Here is a 23,771-nt window from a genome sequence, read left to right as displayed (position 1 = left end):
AATGGTTAGCTTGAGCAGTCAAAAATTAAGAAAATATACAAATATTTAAACTGCAAATGTAAACAAACGAGTAATAAATAATTATTTTCTATAAGATTATAATAACACATTAAAACATACTTAATTGATTTTATCTGTCTAAATATATAGAGCAATGTACTACAAAGAAAAAACAACCGAAGCTATTTTATGCATCTAACCAAAAAAATACTCAATCCGAGGACCTTAAGAGGACTCTCCTTAGACATTTGTTGTCTCCGTCTTACAAGTGCGTAACATAGCAAATTTAATAGAAGATCACTTTAGCTTGAAAATTGGAGCAAATTTACTTCTTATAAAATTTAAAGGTTAGATTATTATTTAGGGCATAGCTTAGGCTTTATATTATATTTTAATTTTAATGCGAATTATGAGTATTTTAAAATTGTGAATTGCTTGTACACCTTAATATACCCATAACTCGTTTTAAAATTAAAATAACATAAAAATTTTATGTTATGCCCTAGATAATAGTCTCATAATTACATTTTATAAAAAGTCAATTCACTCAAAGTCTTAAGCCAACAGAGCTAAACGTGATCTGCTGAGAGTAAGATTTGCTATGTTACGCAATAGTTATAAAACGAAGACAAAAAATGTCTGCGTGACGTCATTTTAATCTTGTATATCTTCTCAGCAAACGATAGTTTATGGAAATAACTTCGTAAAAACAATCAATGTTGGGATGAGATGACTGAGTATTTAAATGTGTAAGTATTAAATCACCTATATCAATTAACTTTCATATTCTGTGCTTATTCCGAGATAACTATAATATACAACTTTGACAATTGATACTATTAATCAAGGTAGGTATTCACTGAGATCTTCTGATTCAAATTTTCAATAGAAACTGACGTAAGTATCCTTTACTTGTGGGTAAATCTTTAATAGCTAACTCATGTCAGTGTCAAAAAATCAAGCCTGCGCAAGTTAATGATAATTTTAAACTGAGTTAAGTTGATAGAAAACATTTTAAAAAGTTTGAAGTTAATAGTTATCCTAATTATTTAAACTTATTTAAGTTAAAAGTTATTTGAAAACTTAAAATTAATTTATTAACTTAAGTTAGGTTATTTATTTATTATTTTTTTTTTTAATATATAAGAAGCTAATTATATAGTTTAAGACACTAAAAAGTAAATGTTTATGCAACATATATCATCAATAATAATTTTATTATATTTATTATTTAATTATTTATAAATTAACGAAATTAGATTTGATTAAAAGTAACTCGTTATTTAATAAGTTTATATCGATAAAAATCAGTCATGTTAAAAATTAAGTTAATGAAAATTAAATTTCAAAAAGTTAAAATTAACTAAACTATAACTTTTCAACTCGTTTATGCAAAAAAGTACCAAAATCTATCAAGTATACAAATCATCTTAGACAAAATTACATTACTATAGTTAGTGTCAACTTGTTGTTTCATATTCACATAGATTTCAAGATCAAAAGACAATGACAATTGTCAATCATTAGACAAGATAATTGCAGACACTAGAAGCCATTATAATATGATTGAGGAAATTTATTTCTATCTTATACAATTATGAATTTATACTTATTAATTTTATAAATTAGAAATATATTACCTCAATAGTATGGCTTACTCGTATTCAAAAAGTTGATTTGGAAAAAAAAGTCATGAGAAAAAAATCTTGTTGTATAAATAACACATATATAAATATAATTCCTGTTAAGCAGAGGAGCAAATAGGGGACTACCTCGAAAATATCTCATAGTTCCCTCAAAAAATAAGAATAAAATACATCTATTTATTTTTTAACCGCGAAACCATGACATTTTTCCTATTTGCGCCACTGCTTTTAGTATAAGTGCTATGAATCTACGTTAAATTAACATCATTCGACTTTATTCTTGTATTCATATAATATGATTGTTCTTGGTATAATTGTCGATTGGACCAATGGTTGTTAGCCTCAATTAGGGAAGTGCTTTGGGGATATAACTATGCAAACTGCTTGATTCGGCTTACATTTACAGTTCCCACCATTTGATAGATCCCGTTTAACTAATACTAATTTTTGAAAGAGAACCGCAAACTTCACACCAAAGGTCAAATGTTTTCGGGAAAAACCAAAAATTTGTCTGCTTACTTGGCGTGATATTAACCTCACTTTTACAAATATTCGTACAACCTAGTTAAACAAAAGGGTCTTTCCAACAATGTCTACCAGTTCGTAATAAACAGTTATAGATGGTTTTTAAAGTGATCGATTAATTAGTGTTGTTCATTGGTTTAAAATCAGCTGCAGTTTTTGAAAATTCTTCATAGCTTTTAAACGTCTACAAATTGTTTAAACGTAACTCATAAGTCAACAAACATAATACTAGAATTGTAAATTTTTCAATTAAATCTTAGTAATATAAATTCAATATATTAACAGTTTTGGTGTGCAATGGTACATGGTTTTTTCTTAAATTCTAATGGATGCTAGGTACCAATTTCCGCCAAAATAATATTGACCGTTTTCGACGCAGCACTTTTTCACCAAACACGAAGAAGGTACGATTAACCATTCCGCCGAAAAAAGTTTGAAAACCTCTGATTTCAATTTTTAAGCAATATATGTAGTGGTATAACATAATATAGTAATGTAAGTAATGTAACATTGTAACACGTAATAACAATGACATTTTGTAAACGATTGCGAAGGCCAAAGACCATAGGTACAACAATATATACAGTGATAATCGTCGACAATAAAGTATGGTAAGTATGACTATTATATTTCGGAAAATTATATTAATGAAAATTCAAAATTTCTAGCAATAACAATCACTACAGAACGGACTTTAATGTAATAAAAAAATCATATGTACATTGTATATATATACATACGTAATTATTTTTGTCAAAATATGTAAAAAAATATTAATAATATGTAAATATCGAAAAATGCATTTAATTTAGCATTAAAAATTACAAAAAAAATATTTTATAAATAAAAGTAATACTAATAATGTAGGCTTGTAAAACTATGAGTATTATTCCAGAACAAAGCAATGAGAAACAACATATTGTTGAAGGTTTCAAATGCAAAATGACTACCTAACCTTTTAAATTGATATTTTGCATCAGTGAATTTGCTTTTTCAATAGCTACTGGCTGATTCAGTATCGAAATTTGAAATAACATTTTTTTTGTCACAGTGATCGCAATAGTATTAGACGGCTTCAAGTAAGCCACACACCCCATCTTGCTATAACAGGTTCAGGAGGTGAATTAAGATCTGTATACATTTCTTTAAATTTTGAAACACGGCTTGTCGGTTTTAAAAATATTTTTTTAATGGTCGCTATTAATTGATCAACTTCGGAATAATTATATCTTATTGTTTCTAAAACACGATGAAAGCCATGCATTAAACATGTCAAATGAACCAGTTTAGGAAAAAATACTGTCAAAATACTATCGGTATACATAATGTTAGTCGTCGAAAATCAATGAAAAAATGAAAAATTACTGAAATATGTAAAAATATTTATTTATACCAAAATATGTAAAAATATATAAATTTATTTCAATTAGAATGATCTAAATCGTACACATTTTTTATTAGACTTAAAATATCTTATTCCAATAAAAATATATATTTCTTATAAAATCCGTTCCCTAGTAATAACCAATAATAAATAATAATTTCTAATTTAAACGCCTATGACAGTATATACCTAGAAGTATCTTAAATTCCCATTTCCCGTAAAGAGGAAGCTATACACGGACATTTGTTGTTTCCTTTTTTCGAGTGCGTAACATAGAAACATTTTACGCTCAGTAGATCACGTTTACATTAGTTTAAAAATAAGGGTAAATTGACCTCTGATGAAATTTAAATGTAAAATTATTATCTAGGTCCTAGATTCCGGGGCATCTCGCATACTATTTTTGTATTAAATTTTAATTTTAAAACGATTTATGAATATTTTAAAATGTACAAATAATTTATAAATTTAAAATATTTATTTATTTACTCATATTATATATATATGTATGAGGAATATACATTTTCCACCCCTCCACTTATTTTGTACCCATGACTGTTTAAGCTGTATATAATGAGAACTATATGAATTATGAAAGGCATCCCTCCACTTATTTTGAGCCACTTCGGCCGCTGCTTACGACCTTAATATATTGTGAAAATTGAATAGGAACTTAAGTTCAAGGCGACGTATGGCAGGAATTATTAGATTTTAGATTCTTCAGTGACTACTCTAATTTGATAGAAATTACCACAGTTATTAAACCTGAAATAGGTACAACAGTGGTTACTAAAAATTCAGATGTAATAATTTATATACCTAATTGATAGGAAAAGAAAACCAATTTTAAATGGCATTTCTATTTTATAAACTGAATTACTTCTATTTAGATGTACTATTAATACTTGATACTTGAATAGACAAATTGTTTCTAAAACAAATACCTGCAGGCCGTAAAGCCACAGGTGGTGTACTTGCATACCCCGCACCACCTGAGCACGCGTCTATGCCGTGGTTTCGACAGACGACAGTCAATTGGGGCTGTACATAAGTTTTCATCAGTAAGTCTTGAAATTGTATAGGTATTTGTATAATATTTATAATTTTAATTGCATGGACATAAAATCAAATCGAGGAACAAAATGACAATTAAATACAAATTGACTAGATCTGCCGTGCGTATCGGGTGTGCGTCCTCCCTCGCGGACGGGGATAGTACCATGAAGCAAACGGTGGTTAATAAGTAATTAATAACCACTGCCCGATGGTTATGTTATCCGATTGCGTACGGCACGACGCAGAAAAGATCTTCTATCGCAAGTACGAGAACCACTGACATCTGAACACTATGACATTTACGTCACTGCGCATTGTGACGCACTTTTACATAATATATTATCATCTCGGTCTTATCACCGTGAGCGAATCGTGTTATCATTGTATCACTGTTTCTGAATAACCTTACGTCGCGGGCATTATTAAATAATGGCAATATCATTATCATTTATCACGAAAGCTTACTAAAAAAAAAAATCAACGAGCCCAACCGACTAAAAAACACCATTGTAGCATATTGCGGTTCGCCGGGAGGCCCGGGAATGGGTAGACTATTTTGCGTTCTAAGAATGTTTTTATTGCTCTTCATGTCGTCGTTCCCTGATAATGACGATTGTTCCGAGTCCACCGAACGTGCGCTTCGATTATTATTATAACGACCAATAATTACACCGACGTCCAATTACGCGTAGATTGCCTCACAGTGCTATGGAATATTAATATCCTCTTTATCTAATAATAATAACATATTATTATTGTAATATTATTTATCTGTGATAAAAATCTGGCCGCAGCTGATTTCTCAATAAATTTTGAATGTACCAAATAGTTGATAGTAATATTTGTTACTTGAGTAGTGCTGTAGTGGGTCCTACGCCTACCTACCTACCGGGGAGACGTTGCGAAACCATGGACAAGACTCAAAATAGTAAGTTGAACTTCCGTCATTGAACAATCTGTCGAATCGGAAACCCCGCTTCGAATGACACAACAGCCTGACAGGTGTCGGCTGGACGACAAGAGCACGAGTAAGGTCTGCATCATTGATTACTGAGATTTATCACAATATTATAAGTGTATGTTAAGAATACTATCTTTACTCTTTAGATTTATTGATGTTCAATGACCAACGTCTACAGCATGGACGATGAAGCAGATCTTGGAGAGTCGTTGACTTCAAACCAAGATTGTTCGCCAAACAGCTCATCCAGTTTGTCCAAATCTGATGTGATGTCTGGGAATCAAATGATTGATAATTGGTGTAAGTTTTATTTGTTGATTTCCCAGCAAAAAGTAACTATTGTCGTAAGCTAATAGCTGTAAATAATATACCTAACTATGCTAAATTGTATTTGCTTACACTAATGAAATAGGTATTTATAGAACTTTGTTTAATCCAACATTTAAATAATATATATTTTCAGTAGGTCTAAGTGTACATTGCACAACTTCTATTGAAGATTTTTGTGATGGAGATTTGGAACCACCTGACACAGATCCATCACCATCAACATCTGGACTGTCATATGATTTAACAGCATTTCCAAAAACAACATCAGCAATGACTATGTTTTATCCACACTTAAATGGTTATGACATTCATCCATTGCTTTTGAACCAAAGGAGACGGAATCAAATGGAATCGTCATTTATAGATCCATTGAATTTACCGCCACATCCTCTTATGCCAGATGTTCCACGTCAAATGATTAATAAAAATAAGGCTAGTATTTGTAAAAGTTATCTTTAAATTTTAATAAATATGAAATATGAATAAATAAAACATTAAATTAATATAAGTCATAAATTACCTAAGTATGTAGTTTTAAAATAAGTGAATCAACTTAATATTTATTTTTTATTATAAAGTATATTTCTGATGGTTTTGCTTTTAGAATTCATACATTTTCTGACTGAACTTTAGAAACAACTTTCACATCATCTATGCCAAAATTACTCCAATTCGGTGATGGTTGGCGCAATATCAATTTTATTTTGTACAAATCTGACCAATCTATTTCACTTTCTGACGATTTAATGCATACACAGTCTTGCGCTTGAAATTCTGTATGAGCATTATCCATTAATTTCTAAAATTTGTGAAAATGAAATAGAATTTTTCTTTTTTATGATTGCTAAATATGTGCACAACCTTTTGTCTTATAGCTATGTACCATTTTTTTAATCTTTTCGAATCAGTATTTGATATTTTCATAACTAAAATTGAAATTATATATGTATAGTAATTTTTAAAGTATATTTCACCAATATCTTGTGGGGTAGAACCAAAGTCTAATATCATCGCAGTACATTTAGGATTATAATCTGGATTTTTCTGGTCATTAATGTTTAAATAAATTGGTATTACAGTAGCTCCAAATTCAATAGAATTATGATTATTCTCTGCTGATGAACTCACTATACTCAAATTGGAATTTAGTTCATAAAAATAATTTTCCATGTTTTTAAATGTTTATTTCTATAAACACTAGACTGTTGTTTATACATTATGCATAGCAATAAGTATTAAATAATAATATTTTATTACTAATAGTATGTACCAGCATAAAACAGATTAATGAATTATTTTCTATTTATTAGGTACGTCCAAAAGTATCTCATAGACGATCAGATTTTACAAATACCCAGTCATCAAATTTTGAACAACCTTTAATTGTTGATACAGAAAAATATCATCGCAAGTCGTTCTATTGTGTGGCATGTAGTAAAACGTTTAAATTCCAAACATCGTTGTTGCGACACAATAACAAAGTGCACATTAGTAAGTACCAGTGTCAATCATGCCATCGTGTATTTTCAAGGCAGGCATATCTTGACGTGCACACATCTAAACAGGGAAGTTCATGTTACCTGGGTAATGGATATGCCATTGCAAAGTCAAAAAAATAATTGTTTTCTTTGAGGAAAAAGTTATAAAGTTTAACCAAAAATAATATAATACTTATATATATATATTTTACATAATATACAATAGGTACTTATAGGGTAGAGTAAGTTCAAATCTTCACTTGTGAAGTGTGCCACAGAAATAAATGAAATATTTCTTATGAGCACTGTTTATTATTTGTTATATTTATTGTTTATAGTTTATATTTATTTAAAAATTACATAATAATCACGAAACATTTATTCTAGTCAGAGAACAGCCCATTCTAGTCTGTTCAGTAGTTCATCCATGCTAGCATTAAAACATTTGTAACCATTTGTTATTACTCTGGTAATGATTGTATGTCAAGAAAAATAATATTTAGTCTAATAATTATAACTTAAAACAAAGTGCATGTTTCAGTCACTTAACATATTTATATATTATATAAAAATATAAAATATTTATAATTCATTAAATTGTGCTCTGTACGGAAATTTCAAACATATTGTATTGCAATATTTGTAAGATTCTAACTATACTATAGGGAAGTTTAGACTGAATATTTTTGAATTTACAAAAAAAAAACAAAAATTATCCACCTGTGTAGTGTGGTAATATATTTATTAATTATTTTGCACTACATACCTTACTTTTATATGTATAAAAATGGTAATAAACCAAAATTGATAAATCATTCATTCCTTCATACCAAAATAAGCCATTATTGATACCAAAAAAACATTCATAGACGAGCTTACTATAATTTCCTAAGAAAGTTAAAATTTTTACACTGTCAAAATAAAAAATTTATTTTTCTACTTTTTAATTATTTTTATTACTGCATATTGTTAATTAGTCATTAAGTGTTAAATACTAATCATAACCTGTGATTTAAAAAGAAATGTTTGTTATTCACCAATTGTTGAAAAACTGTAATTTGTATAACTTATTTATAGTTATTATTGAATACTACGAAAAGACATAATCAATTAATTTTTATATAAATTTAATTTTATTGTAATAATTTACAAACAAAAATCAATTTTTATGTATCCTATACATATAAACCATTATATTATGTTTAAAACTATTTTATAGTTTATCTAGAAATAAATGAAAATGAAATGTTTGATTGTTTTTATTTTGTTATTGACTTGGGAAAATTTTAAGATTAATATTTTTTTTTTGTTACTTTTTAACATAATGTTATAATACATGTTATTGTATAACTATTATTGTTTTATTATTATTATTATTATTATTATTATTATTATTATTATGTTATTAAATATTTAAATATTTAAATTTACGTAATACTCTATTTATTATTGCCTACTTATGGTTGGTTATAGCAGGCTTTAATTTGCAATTTGTTCATCATATTTTAATTTTTTTTAAATAATCCAAGTAAACATTTTTGAAGATGTAGCAAACAAATAACATACTGCAAATTGAATGTGGGAACTAAAATCTAATGGCAATTAATAATTCTGTGACAAATATTATACACTAACTAACCATTATTTTTTATTTGTGTTTAAGACAATTTATTATTAATAAACCAATTGTAATAGTTATTTATAAAGTAATATTCTTCTACATTGTAGATCAGGGGTAGCCAACCCAAATGATCTTGCGGGCCACATACAAAATTATAAAAGTATTTTGCCCCAATACAAAAAAAATGGAGTAAACATTATAAACAAAATTAATTATTATAAAATAAGTTTTGGTGTATTAGTTATTTAAAATAAACAGAATGAATTATTATTGTTTTTACTATGACTCATAATTTATTAACATGGATAATATATATTACATATAATAATTTCAATTTATTGATTTTACTATTTAGTGAGATATTTGTTTTTCAACTCATTCACTAAGCTTTTTTAAATCAACAGAAATGCTTGTATTTGCACACCGTAATTGATGTTGCAGGTTTTCATCTGTTAGGTTTGAGCATGATTTGTCTTTGGCAAATTTCATTTTCGAAAAAAACGATTCACAAGTGTAAGTCGATCCAAAAGCACTCACAACTTTTTATGCCAGATTTCTCTAATTGGGAAATTTTTCTTTTGTTATATTAATATTATAAAAATCTTTTTTTGATTTTGATGTTTCAAATATGTGTTTTAATTCATTATTGCATTATTGTTAATGAGTTCCATTTAAAGATATTCTGGGGCATAAAAAGGAGATGAATATTTTCAAATATTGTCTTGTGTTTGTCTAAATTAGTGAAACGACTTTCGGCGCAAAAACATAATTTTTTTTTTGTAAATATTTGATAAATGTTGCGGGCCGCAAAACTTTCCAAGCCGGGCCGCGGGTCGGCCATCCCTGTTGTAGATGCTAAACTGTTCATTATAATTTCTAACTATTTTAAAACTGCATTTATGGGTAGCAAATATTTAATAGCTAAGTGAAATTTGAAAAAAAAATAAAAGTTCATTGTAACATTTGAATCCAAACTTTGACCTATTTAAAAGCTTTTTAAAAATACTACATTAATATTAAATTACAATTATATTTTTAATACTTAATCATAATATAAATTAAACACTATAGTCGTATACATAATTGCATGACTTCTGAAATATTAAAAACAATGGTCTTATAATATTAATATAGAATTATTTAACAAGAATATTATTTTTAAATTCTAGATGCTAGTTTGATAAATAATGTTGATAGGTACAGGCTAGGTTAATATGGTATAGTTAATATAAAAATAAAAATATGTTTAATTTTAAACATTTAATAATAATAACAAACAATATTTAACTCAGTTCTAATGCATTTTTGGATCATAAAATTATCCACTAATCTTATCAAACATAGTAGTTATTATTATTATTAGCCTGGTGTGGTGAAGTGATGTGCCGCATTCAAGCATTGTACATTGTCGCCGGAGTTCTTGCAACGAATCTTTGCGCCTCATAAAAATACGTATCTCAACCACTTCCCCCCTCCCCCCAATGAGGCTTGGTTTACCAAAAAAAAAAACTATTAGTATTTCTGGTATACAATTTTTTACTTATCTCATATCTGATATTATAATATATTGACATGTGCATATTATAATAAACAAATTTGTTAATCAAGTTGGTTTACAGTTGTTCAATTGTAATGTAGTTAATTGGCGAAGAAAAACATAATGAAATGTACTAATTCTTAGTAGGTATCAAAGTGACTTAAAAATTATATATTGTTTCAATAAGCTGGTTGTTTTTTCATTCTTTTAAGTATACCAAAATAACCGAATATGTTTGCTAACAAACAAAATGTAAGTAATATCATTATGTCAAAATATAAATCACTGCTTACAAAACCGTATTTATTTAAAACTGCTTTTCCGTTGTCCAAACAATTAGCAGCATCAGTGCATGCTATAAAAATTAAAAATAAATTAAATATTTAAATAGCCTGATTTTAGTTTTCTACAGTGGCATATTTACATGAAAATTGGTAAATTCACATAGCCCCCCCCCCTCTTAATTATTGTAAAAGTTTATTAATGTTCCTACATCTAAAACTTTACAATTTTATTTAAAATAAAAATTGTTATCAAGATTAACTTAATAATGTTGAATAAAATGCTAAGCCTCGTAAGGCCTTTAAAGCCATAAAATACGCCACTAGATCTCTAATTTTATTAACAATTAAATATGCTTACGTAATGTTTTAATTCTCTCCCAAAACAGAGAAGAGACTGTTTCACAACCAAGGAAAAATAATGACAGATATCTTAGTGAGTATAACACTTTTGGTAATGACCTGATAACATACAAAGATATTTAGTAAAATAGTAACACTTTCAATAAAATATACCAGGGGCTGCTCCAGGAGTGCCTAGGGGCCACCCCCAAGTTTGTATTTCTAAAGAATTGTATATTGTTAAAAATAAAATCACAAAAAAAACATATAAGTATAGACGGTATAGTATCAAGTTTTCTGAAAATTATGTCTTAGAATCCCCCGCCCCCACCACCACCACAAACCAAGTATCTGGAGCAGCCCCTGAACTATGCTTTAACACAACTTACCTGAATGACAGATAAGCACCACTAAGAGGCAATGCTAAGTACTCATAAACTGTTGAAAATACAACAGCTTCTTCAACGCGGCTAAAGTATGCTGACAACAGACTTCCTGAAATAATAATAATATTGCTATTAATGTGTACACCTTACTTAATGTTAAATAATGATGGAATTATTAATTTAATTTAATTACCATATGAAACCGATGCAAATGTCACTATCATAAATACAAATAATTGCATATAAACCCAATTGACACCAACAATCCAAAACACAACAATGCAGAAGAGTATTGTCTTTATAAATACCCAAACATACTATAAAATAAACACAATTGTATCACTATTTAATGCAAGATATAAATTATTCATATTGCATACTAATATAATTAATTCAGACACAAAGTATGCACTCAAGGAGTATACTTTATTGCTTACTTCTCGGTGTACAACTGAAAACTTTATTTGATGTGTGGCGATGGCCGAATAACTGAATTGGAACACAGTGTTAATGACTAAGCATAACCAAAATCCTTGCCAATTTTGAACAGCTTTTGTATCGAATTGTAAGTTTGCATACGGACTAGAAGTAATAACACCTAAAAACTATAATGTAAACATCAATTGGTTTACATATTCTGTATTTATATAAGTAAGCAGTATACTATTAAATGTTAGTATTTAAATTTCACCATTAACGTTCCAAATTCCAATAACTTTTCCTTGTAATTTCTTATGAAACAAGTGATAGATCTATACAGCAGAAGCAATACTTGAATTATCCAGCTAAGCTTTTCTCTAAAATCCAAAAAAAAAACCTCAAAAACTTTCACTAAAATTTCAAAACAGAGACTTACGCTTGTAAATGATGTCCATATTCTGACTGAACCTAAAGTTGCAATTTCTATTATGAATTAAGTTTAATACCAAGGCTCAAAAGTTGATGAGACAAAAACATTGAATAATGTCCTAAAAAAACGTTCTTTACATATTATAGAACACACAAATATCCTTAAGTGGACGTTATACCAGCATGTGTTGTCTCCGTCTAACCTATCCATATTTTAAGCTCAGATGATCACGTTTAGCTTTGTCATTTTAAAAATTAGAATGCATTGATCTCTTATTTAAACTAAAGGCAGGATTATAATGGAGGGCACTTTGTGGGCTTTTTGTTATATTTTAATTTTATGTTATGAGTATTTTAAATTTGTAAATTGTTTGTGCATCTTAAAATACTCATAACTCGTTAAAAAATATTAAAATATAATAAAAAGTCCATGAGATGCCCTTCTGAACGTAAGATTTGATGTTACGCTCTTGTAAGATATAGACGATACATGCGGTTGTAACGTCCTCTTAAGGTTTGGGATACCGAAGTACCTACACATGAGTAAAGTTAGTATATAAGACTAAACATGTTTACTTATAGTTTTTCGAAGTATTGCATTTAATGAGTGATTTATAAATTCCTGATTTTTTTCTCAATAAGTGGAAAATAGATTAAAATTATCCGAAAATGCAAAAATTACCAAAAATACCTTAAAAATTACAAAACAATATAGTGAAATTTGCTATTCAGTGTTACAAGTTATTGAAAAAGATTTTTAGAAATTGTTTTGAACTAATAGATGTTCTAAAAGACAATAATTAATGTCATCAACTTCTGAGCTGTTTATTACAAATAACTAATCTAACATACATCCTTATTGAATGAATTAAACTTAATGTCCATTTGCGCCACATTTGAAGATAGTTCACACATTTTGTTGACATTGCTTCTGTCCAACACACTATCTGAATTCAAAACTGATACAATAAAATCAGCTTTGTTATAGGTGGCAGGGCAAATGTAACCATACCTAATAATTATTTAAAATAATTAATTCATCTAAAACTGATTGAATAAAAATTATATTAAGGTTATACTTCTGAAAAAAATTATTGACCAAAGATACTGATCCTTGATAAGCTAATTGACCATTTGTTAAAAGTATGACCTCTTGAAACTGATCAAACAAACCAGATGCAGGTTGGTGTATTGTGCAAATGACAATTTTTCCGCTATGTGCTACTCTTCTTAATGTGTTTACTATGTGTGCAGCAGAGTAACTATCTAATCCTGTAGTTATTTCATCACAAAATAGGATTGGTGGATCATTTATAAGTTGAACAGCTAGAGCTACTTTTTTTCGTTCCCCGCCAGATAGAAAACACAAGCGTGAGTTTAGAATTTTATTCAAACCTAAATGACCTGCAAGATAATCTATGCGGTCTTTGATTACTTTGTTAGATGTGGTCCGATCCATTTTTAATCTAGCCTGTGAAAATATATTACTTCAATAATGTATCTTATTGCATTTATTATTATTATTATAAGTTTGATAAGTACATAAAAATACCCACCATCAACTTAAGTTGTTCCAAAACAGTTAGTTGAACGAAACTTATATCTTCCTGAGCAACAAACCCAGATATTTTTATCATGACATCTTCAGATACTGGACGCCCATTCAATAAAAGTTCTCCATCAAAGTTTCCTTTAATAATAATATTTGCAATAGATGTTGTTTGTATAAATAACCAAGCTATTAGTGGCTTACATGTAAATGACTTATACTATACCATTACAATAATTGATTTTCAACATTTGAATTAAAAATATTATTTGATTAAAACCATCAAGTATTTTATGATAAAAAATAGTCTTTATTCTTTTGAAAGTATTTAATAGTTATTAGTTTATAAACAAACATTTGCATTCAGTGTAAAACATATTATTGGTAATTGGAAATACAATATATTAAAAAAAAATGAAATAATGTAAATATGTAACCTAACCTATATATAATAAAAAATCAGGCAAGTGGGTACCCATGTGCCGAACAGTAGGTGTTGAGTGTGTCACCATCATGTATGTGTTAAATTAGAATTCAATGATATATCTATCATTTTCTGAGAAAAATGATTCTGAATGGAGATGGTCTGTCAGCCTATGTCAAGCATATTTCATACCTTCGTGGCTTAGTGGTATGTATTTTGATATTGCCATTAAAGTGAATTTCAAAAGAGAACACTTCTCTACTGTTCTTATTCAACTATAAATTATACAGTAGATCATTTTTCTGACATTTTTTAAGAACCAAATCCAACATTTGAAGAGTAGTTTTTGAGTTATTTAACTTTGAGTTCTAAGGATAATATTTAAATAGTAATGAAGGTATAAGATATGAGGGGGGCTATGGTAATTTAAAAATTGTAGTCATTAATATTAATAATTTGTAAAAATTGCCCAAGTATAATAAATACTATAGATCCAATTTTATATCTATTTTATATTTATGTAAAACCAGTTTTAAGGACTATTATCCTTAATAACCGAAGAGAAAAGATACAATTTAGTTGAGAATTAAAGCATTATTTTGACTATGTATTGTGTAGACCATTATTTTGGAATTCTGGTTACAATTTACATTTTTGTGAACAATATCTACTCCACGGATTTTTAATTAATTCTTATTTTTCTCTTATGTGGACTACCAGTTAACCTTTTGTTCGATGACTTATTGTAGCCATTAGTGTAGTCTTTCCTGAACCGCTAGATTAAATAGAATAAAATAAAAACCCATGTTAATACAAGCTTAATGTTTAAAATTATTATTTATAATTACCAACCTTGGACCCATAATTCCTAAAAGAGTTCCACATTCGACATTACCTCTAACTGAAAATATGAATATTTCATTAATTATTAATATCATAAAATACTGAATAAGTAACCATGTTAAAATATTAACTGTAATATTTTAAAAATATACCTTTCAGAAATAAAGTATTTAAAATATGTTTGTTTACTCATGGATTAGATAATTGAACTGGTTTGAATATTATGTCAACCATTTAATTTTTAACTTTAATTATTTTAATTAGTAATATTGTAGTTGCTTAATTCAAATGGATTATTTATTGTGTTTTCTAGCAAGGCTGGGTAAGTTAACTATTTTTTTTAACTCATTGAGTTAAGTTAATATAGATTACAGAAAAATATTAGTTAAGTTAGTAAAGAGTTACTTTTATTTTTTTATAAACTTGTTAAAGTTACAAACTACCTAGAAAAGTTAAAACTCGGTTACTTTTTTTTCAAATACAATTAAAGGCTGTACCTTTTTGAAAGCTAAAAAATAACATGGTAATTTAATAGAGGACTTACAGTTGTAAGTAAATTTATATTAAAATTAATCAAAAACTTAAGTAAAATTATTTGTAAGTATTTGTTAACCGAATCCTAATGGTCCATAATAATAAGTAATAGCTATTAATTATATAGATTAATAAGTGTACAAAAGTGTATGTGATGCTGAGCAAATAGTTATATTTTTCTTTTCTCAATGACATAATTATCTATATCACTTCTTTGTTATAATATATTCTGTGAATATTCAATATTTTAACCATTATTATAAATTTGTATTTATGACATTTTATATTAATAAATAATGTTTGATATTTCTGATTATTATTTTTTTTTTATAAAATTAATTTTTACAAAATAAAATATACTTTAAATATATGATTTTAGGAAAAAAATTTACTTGACTTTTTAATACGTTAATGCCTAGTCTTTTGTTTTAGTATTAAATTATGCATTAAATTGCTTTGTTTTTATTATATTACAGGCTGATAACTAGTTTATTTGAATATTTTATCTATTAATAAATAATAATCATGAGGCAGTACCAAGTAGTTAGTATGAGAGTTAAAAGTTTAAGACTTTCCACAAACATTAAGGACAGGATAATAAAATCATCAAAAAAAAACTTGAATTGAATTTAAGGTTATTTTGAAGTTTTATTGTATGAATGAAGTTTTATCGATTACCAAAATCGCAATTATTATACAATAGACAATAATAATACATTTTTTTAAAGTTTTATTTCCTGGTCTTTTTTATTTAAAGATTTTTCATTAAAAAACAGAGGTCGGTAGTACTGTGCCTTCAGAAGATAAAAAGGTTTTACAATAGATTTAAATTTAACATTCATATAAATAGTTATATTTTTATCAGTAAATTTATGTCTGTAAAAAACAAAAATACAATTATGTTTGGTTAAGAATTCAACATAAACAATATTGTTGAATGTATGGCTAACTTACCATTATTCAAAATTTGTTTAGTTACCACCTCACTACTACCCAACAGTTTAGGAATTTTCCTCACAACTGTAACATTCAATTGTTTCCATGACAGTACCAAATCCCGTTTAAACAATGGTGAAGAATAATCATCCTCTTCTTCAGCTGTGTTATTCCAAGCCTTCCACATTTCATTGTACCTCAAATCCAATACTTTTTTCTATGAATGAGAAGATCACAAAAGTTTATTGAAGATAATAAATTAAAATGTACAATTAAAAATTAGCTACTCACAGTCGCCATGGTAAAGCAAATAGCATATACTAAACGCTATAAATTATAACATACTACAAGCACATTATGTTTATACTTTTAGGTATATCACTAAAAATTATCAGTCTGATGACCTCAGATTTGTATAGTGATCTATGGGCTCGTGGAGATAAACATTTCAAATTTTGAACTATTTTCATCTGCCCATAACTGCTTTAATAGAACTGTCTGTGTTAACAGCTCAACTTTTTTTTGAAAATGTATTAACCCAGATAGGTTTAACTTATTTAAGTCTTAAAAGTATAATCATACTTCTAGATTAAATAATACACTTCCTAACAAAGTACACACTCTACATCCGTTATGAACACAGTTGTACATAATGGAATTAGTAACTAAAGAATAACCTTTCACCTACAAAGATAACTCAGTATTTTGTACTAGTAATACATTATAATTAGTTATTTTATTATCACAGGCTTATATAGACATTAAACATTATATTATATTAATTATTAAAATGAACAGTTATACAAAACTCATAATATAAATAATTATAATGAAAACTCATAAACTTTAAGGTTTATACAACAGAAAATATGTAGTTACATAATAATTAATCAGTTATCAACAAGTTCACAGCCACGAGCCACGTGCCAACTATAGTCGACACGGGGACATTCGGTTCTCTTTAGATAAATCCAAGTCAAGTATAGTCACAGATTTCTATATTATGGGATGAAAATTATAAAATAGGTATAAGTATAAGTTTGTGAGTATAGTTGAAATGCCGGGGTCCGTTCAATTAGTATTGTTTTAACTGGTTTATTTTAACAATTATTATTATACTATGACAACAAGGTTTCAATGAACATGTCCTAAAGCTTGGTGTACTTGGTTTAAATTTGGCCACCAGATGGCGATAAATGTATTTTTAATTTTATTACGTGGTTTTTTTGATGGGTAAGTACCATACGGTGGCCGTGAACCATAGACCTATGAGCTAGGTAGTTCAAATACCCTAGTTTACCTATTTACAATATCAACAAATGTACAAAAATCAATAAACAATGTAAAAATTAGATACTAGGTGTCTAGAATAAACAGAACATGTTATAAATGTGCATATAAACAATGTAAAACGTTTCTATACTTTCTAGACTCTTGTATAGTAGATTAAATTTAATTTACCATATGAAAATTCATGAATAAATTATTATATATTATCCCTTAAAATAATTCACCTATACTACGTTGTTTTATTTGAAACCATATTAGTAGGTGATAGTTTTGAAGTTTGTTCTGTATCTCCAATTGATATAACTACAGAGTCTCTTCTTTCAGATTGAATGTTATCCGTTCTTGGTGTATCTTTAGTTGTATCAACTAATCGACTATTGAGAGCCTTTAAGGCTAACAATCTAAAATAAAACAAAGTATCAGTTATAAAATGATAAGCTAAAATTATTAAGTATACTACTAAAACAATTTAAGTACGAGAATCATTTATAAATCATAATATTACATCAGGTATACCATAATCAGGCCTTTCAGAACTTGGTGCATTATTATCATATTATGAGTCGATATTAATTCTAAGCAGCATATTTAAAATCTGGTTTGACACAAATTTTTCTTAAGAATATATTCATCTCAAATTCAAATATTTATTGTTGTTTATTCTTCCATATTTAACCAACATTTTAATGATTGAGTATATTAAGGGGACTGCTGTAACCTACACATAGGGGTATTTATTAGGGAGACAGGGACGGACATATTATTTTTTCAATTTTTTTTATAATTCTGTGGATTTCGATATTACTGGATATTACTATTATTTAATACATAATCAATAATTTATTTATTACATTAAGATTATACTCATATTGGGGAAAACATTTTTTAATAAATTGTACCTATATTGTAATTGTATTTGTGGTGTAAAAAAATTGTTATGGTCCTCCCAGATCTTTGCTCTGGATCTGTTCCTGGTTGGAGATAAGTAATGTGTTGAGCAAGCAACTGATCAGTGAAATTGCACTTGTATTGTAGTAGGAAGCCATTCTTGTAAATTGAAAAAAGAACAGTTTAACACATTGACTGCCATGTGACCACACAATATGTATTAATGAAACCCCAAACATATTTTGTATAGTTAAAATATTTTACTTAAAAAGATAATATGTTCATTACATTAAATAAACTGTAATTATTCCCACTACCCCATTGCACTATACTTAGTACATTATTATACCTCCATAGAAAAATTGATAATTTAAAACTATATTCATTCGTTTTAATATAAAGAATTTATTGAAAATTATATTGATGATGGTATATTATTAGTTATTACTGTTTGAAATGTATTTTAATTGCACATTATTACTACCTTAAAGTTTATGGATTTTTATTTTCAATTAGGTATCGATCAGTTATGCAACAAAAAAATCACTTAAAAATCACACAGAAATTTAAAATATCTGAAAAGAGTTTAATTAATTTATAAATACCTATAAAAATAATTATTTAATTTAAATTTTATTCATATGGTTACTTATACTAAATATTTTCTTAGTTTTATTTTTAGTTAAATTTAATAAGGTACCTATAGAAATAAATAATAATTAAGATTCACTTACTTTCTTCTGTCCATATCGAGTGATCGAATGCCAGGCAATGCAACAGTAATACCAGTTGGTGCACTGGCAATATCAACTCTACGCACAGTCTTTCTGCATATACCAGCTTTTACAAAAACACTGTATACTGAATTTGACAATACTGAAATCGGTGGCTGAACAATAACTGGGAAAAAACTTTTAAAAAAAACAAGTTAAAAATGCACATATTTAGGTAATATTTAGGTATTTTACCTTGCAAAAGTAAAATTGTCAGCCATATCACCTCTTGTTCCGTTTGTATGTATCTGATAAAACCTCAAATACGTCCAACTCATCAACACTCCACTGATGACCATTGTCGGTTTCGTGCCATCAACAAAACCAATAAACCAGAGAAGGAGTGCAATAAATATTGTGAACAAAGGTACATTGCGGTTGGTGATACGACCAGCCGGCGTGTCAAGCACGGTGCTATCGGGCATGATTTGTTTTACAGCAACAGTGACGCCAGCTAGATATCCTGCCAAGCCACGCACGTGCACTGAGAACAATAGTTCCGGGTCCCAGGTGCACATGTAAAGGATATAATAGAACACAGCGCACGCCAATGCCACTCCTACATTGACGACGGCAAAGAACACGAGCACTTGTAGTTCACCCCACAGGGGTTCGATGAGCTTGCTGCACACGGCCACCATTGCGATGTCGAGCAGTACTTGCCACAGGTGCGTTTCGAAGAAACAGAATGTGAATGGTGTCCATAACCAGAACGAAGGCGGAAATAAGTAACCGGGAGTCACACCGAACACCGTCGAGCTCTTGGACCAAAACGAGAAGAAATAGCACACAGACAGCACGCACGATATGATTTTAATACACAGCCCGGTGTTGTTGAATAGCAGTTCGGTGTTTTGCTTGATGTGAGGTAAATTTTTACGTACTTTGTTGAAAACGGACATGGTAATATTGGCTGTGACACGCGAAAACTCCAAAAACAAATATCAATTCACACAAGCACGTACGTTCATCGTATATTCGAATTATATTAATCGTACTCGGCTTTCCACAATTGCACATAAATACATAATAACTATAATACTATTTTTTTTTTTATAAAAAGATATAAGTAATAACTATTAATTAATATCACAGAAGTCATCAAAAAGACAAAAAATAATAATTAAATTGATAACAATATGTTTTTTCTTAGGGCACTGATAATATTTTGGTATTCTGTGTGGTTGTTTTTTAAAATCCCTTTATCAGTTAACTATATTTTGATATGACCACAGACATAAACTACTATATACATAGCTGACTGTATATTACATTCCCACAGGAACATTGAAGTCGTGCGGCCATAATATTATTATGTCAACAGGGCAATGTTTACAAAATAACTCAGTAGATAAAATACCTATACATATTTATATGATATATATATATATATTATAAATACATGTATATTATCAATCATGCAATTTTGCCCTGTTGGCATATGGCTGCCGACTTCAATATTATCCTGTAGTCGGCTATCTAGTTGTTTTATGTGACTACAGTGGATATGACGAAAGAAATAACTTGTGTTCTAACCAATATTTTGAATTTTTTTTTCCATACAACTTTAGATTATTGCTTATTATTACACGTTACAATAATTACGTGAACAGAAAAAAAAATTCATTAAATATTAAAGTGTTTAAAATATAGTAAATAAAATTATTATATATGTAAAATAACTAAAATGATTTAATTATTATGACTACATAAATATAGTTGTTTGTTATGGTAATGTTAACTATATTCTATAGTTACTAGTTTTTAATGTTTAAATTAAGAGGACGCCATACCCGCATGCTTTGTCTCGTCATACAAACACAATATAACATAGCACATAGTACGTTCTGATGAATTAATTAACTCCGTTGCGTTTAATCTTAGAGTGAATCGATCTATAATCAAATTTAATAGTAAAAATATTATCCAGTCGATGACAGGTTTTTTTTAAACTTCAACTGTCAAGCGAGTTATCAGTATTTTAAAATTGTAAACTCTTTGTACAACTTAAAATACTCATAAATCGTTTTAAAATTAAAACATAACAAAAAACCTGTATAATGCCCTAGATAATAATCATACCTTTGAGTTATATACGAGGTCAGTTCACTATAATATTTAAGCTAACGGAGCTAAATGTGATCTGCTGAGTGTCAAATTTGCAATGGTCCGCACTTGTAAGACGGAGACAACAAATGTGGGTATTATGTCCCCTGCTACTTCATACTATTAATTATGAGGAACATATAAAGTTTTCTTCCGAATTAAGTCATATGAAAATAAATGAATTAGAAAATATTTTTTCTGTTCACCATAAAAGTATTTCTAATGGATATTTATAAAAATGTTATTACAATCATGTAATATCTATTAAACTTGTAATTACTAACTAAACATCTATATGCATTTTGGTATCATATTAATATATTGTTAATTTACAAAGAGTAGGTACCTATATTTTTTCTTTTGAAATGTAACCCATACTTAATGTTTTTAAATAGAACTTTTTAAAATAAAACTGTGTTATTTTAATATAAGTACTTATATGCACAATTATAATGTATAAAATGTAATTAAGTTATCAATAAAAAAATGTAATGTGTAATAAGCGGTTTTTTAATGTTATTTTTTAATATATCTCACTTGTTATCAATCCTTCGATTGATTTACAATTTATTTATGTTGTATATTATAATAGTTATATAAAGGTAAACAAAAACCCAAACCAATTGTATTTGAATACAATAAATTACCTACTGTAAATAATAGTAAAAAGAAATATTAATTAGGAATGAGAACTATAATTTAGTTATTTCAAATTGTAGTTGAGTCAACTGTTATTAATAGTTAACACTTATTTGTATTTAGGTATTGTCAGTATGCTTATAATGTAGATAAATATAAGTCTTAGTTAACTTAACAAATAAATTTTGCTCAAGCAAACTAAATTAAAAAGTATTTAGCACTAGAAAAATAGAGTAAAACCGACTGCATGATTCAGTTCGAATAACTATAGTAACTTGACTATAATATCCCTATCACTAGAGCAATTATAAAATACCGGCAATCCTACTATTTTATTATATAACCATTTTGTTATTTCCGTGTATTAGTATTTATTAATTGGATGAAAAAAAAATTAAAAATATTAATTAGAACTCAAGTTGAAGAGAGACAAATCTAAGATGCATTATTTTATATGAATTTCCTTGTTTTCTTAACAAATTTACGTTAGGATATGGTGAATCAGTTTGGTGAAGTAGTTATATATATATATATACATGGGTGGATAGGCTCATAGGGAAATCGGGATTTTTCTGTTTAGGCCCCCATATCTAAAAATCATTTTCTCTTACATCAACATTAATAAACATAATAAAGTATAAAGTAAGCAAGTACAATAATACAATTTACCTATTCTTACTCTATGCCCTATGGTATTATTTAATATTTTATCAAGTGTTATTATTTTTGTTTTACTTTTCCTATTGGTTATTGTGACTGTGGTAATTGTGACTTTTTGCTAATTGTGTTTTAATTTTTTAAATAATATATGTATGGTAATTATTAATTACTATGTCTAAACGAAATTTTGAAAGCGGGGCTTCAAGAAGAAAAAGAATGGATCAATATTTGTTAAGTAAATGTGCCAACGATACAACTCAAAAGGAGTTACATTTTTCTTATATACAATAGGTTATATGTGACTCTAATAAATATATCCCTGTAAAAAAAGTACCTAATATCCGCCTATATATAACCTAAAGATTTTCAAACAGGAAGCTGCGACCACGGTCAGATAAAATGTTTTTATGTGAAGAAAAACTTCGTACAACGTCCACAAAAGTAACAGGGGCATATTTAAAATGAACCATATCATTTAAAGTTTAGTCTTCCGGGATACCATCTCTATACTAGTTGTATTTTCACCGTCCAGAATAGCAGATATATTTTTACAACTTTGAACCCTTTATTTTTCATCAAAACATCGTTCAGTTTATTTGATATTGTTTCTCCGATTTCATTAGGAACAAAGTACAATGTAGTCTCAATTTGTTTTATTTTATTAATAGATTCTGCTAATAATATTCCAGAAGCCTCCACATTTTTTATTTCCGAAGGAATGAAACCTAAATTA

At 27.9% G+C, this 23,771-nt stretch overlaps 4 protein-coding genes across 6 annotated transcripts; 1 reads left to right on the top strand and 3 right to left on the bottom strand.

Moving 5' to 3' along the window:
* The first annotated feature begins 5,090 nt into the window (after positions 1-5,090).
* LOC111033013 lies at positions 5,091-8,249 on the top strand. 3 transcript variants are annotated; one of them, XM_022313556.1, is made up of 4 exons: positions 5,091-5,644; positions 5,719-5,872; positions 6,039-6,334; positions 7,213-8,249. In XM_022313556.1, the coding sequence occupies exons 2-4, from the start codon at positions 5,734-5,736 to the stop codon at positions 7,519-7,521; spliced, it is 744 nt and encodes a 247-aa protein (XP_022169248.1). In that variant the 5' UTR covers positions 5,091-5,644; positions 5,719-5,733; the 3' UTR covers positions 7,522-8,249. The 3 variants fall into 3 exon arrangements, with proteins under 3 accessions (XP_022169248.1, XP_022169247.1, XP_022169246.1); XM_022313555.1 differs by having other exon boundaries at positions 5,092-5,639; positions 6,036-6,334; XM_022313554.1 differs by having other exon boundaries at positions 5,093-5,644; positions 6,036-6,334.
* LOC111033015 (nicolin-1-like) lies at positions 6,397-6,803 on the bottom strand. The gene has a single exon (XM_022313557.1). It carries the CDS (start codon positions 6,693-6,695, stop codon positions 6,510-6,512), a length of 186 nt encoding a protein of 61 aa, XP_022169249.1. The 5' UTR covers positions 6,696-6,803; the 3' UTR covers positions 6,397-6,509.
* Positions 8,250-10,519: 2,270 nt separating the features above from the next.
* LOC111033004 (protein scarlet-like) lies at positions 10,520-17,400 on the bottom strand. The gene is made up of 14 exons (XM_022313535.1): positions 16,974-17,400; positions 16,701-16,899; positions 15,222-15,270; positions 15,095-15,144; positions 13,953-14,086; positions 13,476-13,867; positions 13,249-13,408; positions 12,404-12,435; positions 12,239-12,344; positions 11,928-12,152; positions 11,741-11,864; positions 11,551-11,656; positions 11,181-11,281; positions 10,520-10,893 (listed from the first exon to the last, which is right to left on the bottom strand). The coding sequence occupies exons 1-14, from the start codon at positions 16,980-16,982 to the stop codon at positions 10,718-10,720; spliced, it is 1,863 nt and encodes a 620-aa protein (XP_022169227.1). The 5' UTR covers positions 16,983-17,400; the 3' UTR covers positions 10,520-10,717.
* A 380-nt stretch (positions 17,401-17,780) lies between these two features.
* Positions 17,781-20,741, bottom strand: LOC111033005 (transmembrane protein 115). Its single transcript, XM_022313536.1, has 3 exons — positions 19,829-20,741; positions 19,595-19,771; positions 17,781-18,373 (listed from the first exon to the last, which is right to left on the bottom strand). The coding sequence occupies exons 1-3, from the start codon at positions 20,533-20,535 to the stop codon at positions 18,202-18,204; spliced, it is 1,056 nt and encodes a 351-aa protein (XP_022169228.1). The 5' UTR covers positions 20,536-20,741; the 3' UTR covers positions 17,781-18,201.
* Between the last annotated feature and the right edge of the window lie 3,030 nt (positions 20,742-23,771).

Source organism: Myzus persicae, unplaced genomic scaffold (genome assembly GCF_001856785.1).
Source record: "Myzus persicae strain clone G006 unplaced genomic scaffold, MPER_G0061.0, whole genome shotgun sequence".
NCBI classification, from domain to species: domain Eukaryota; kingdom Metazoa; phylum Arthropoda; class Insecta; order Hemiptera; family Aphididae; genus Myzus; species Myzus persicae.
Note: the sequence above shows the minus strand (reverse complement) of the source record. Positions and strands in the feature narration are given on the sequence as shown.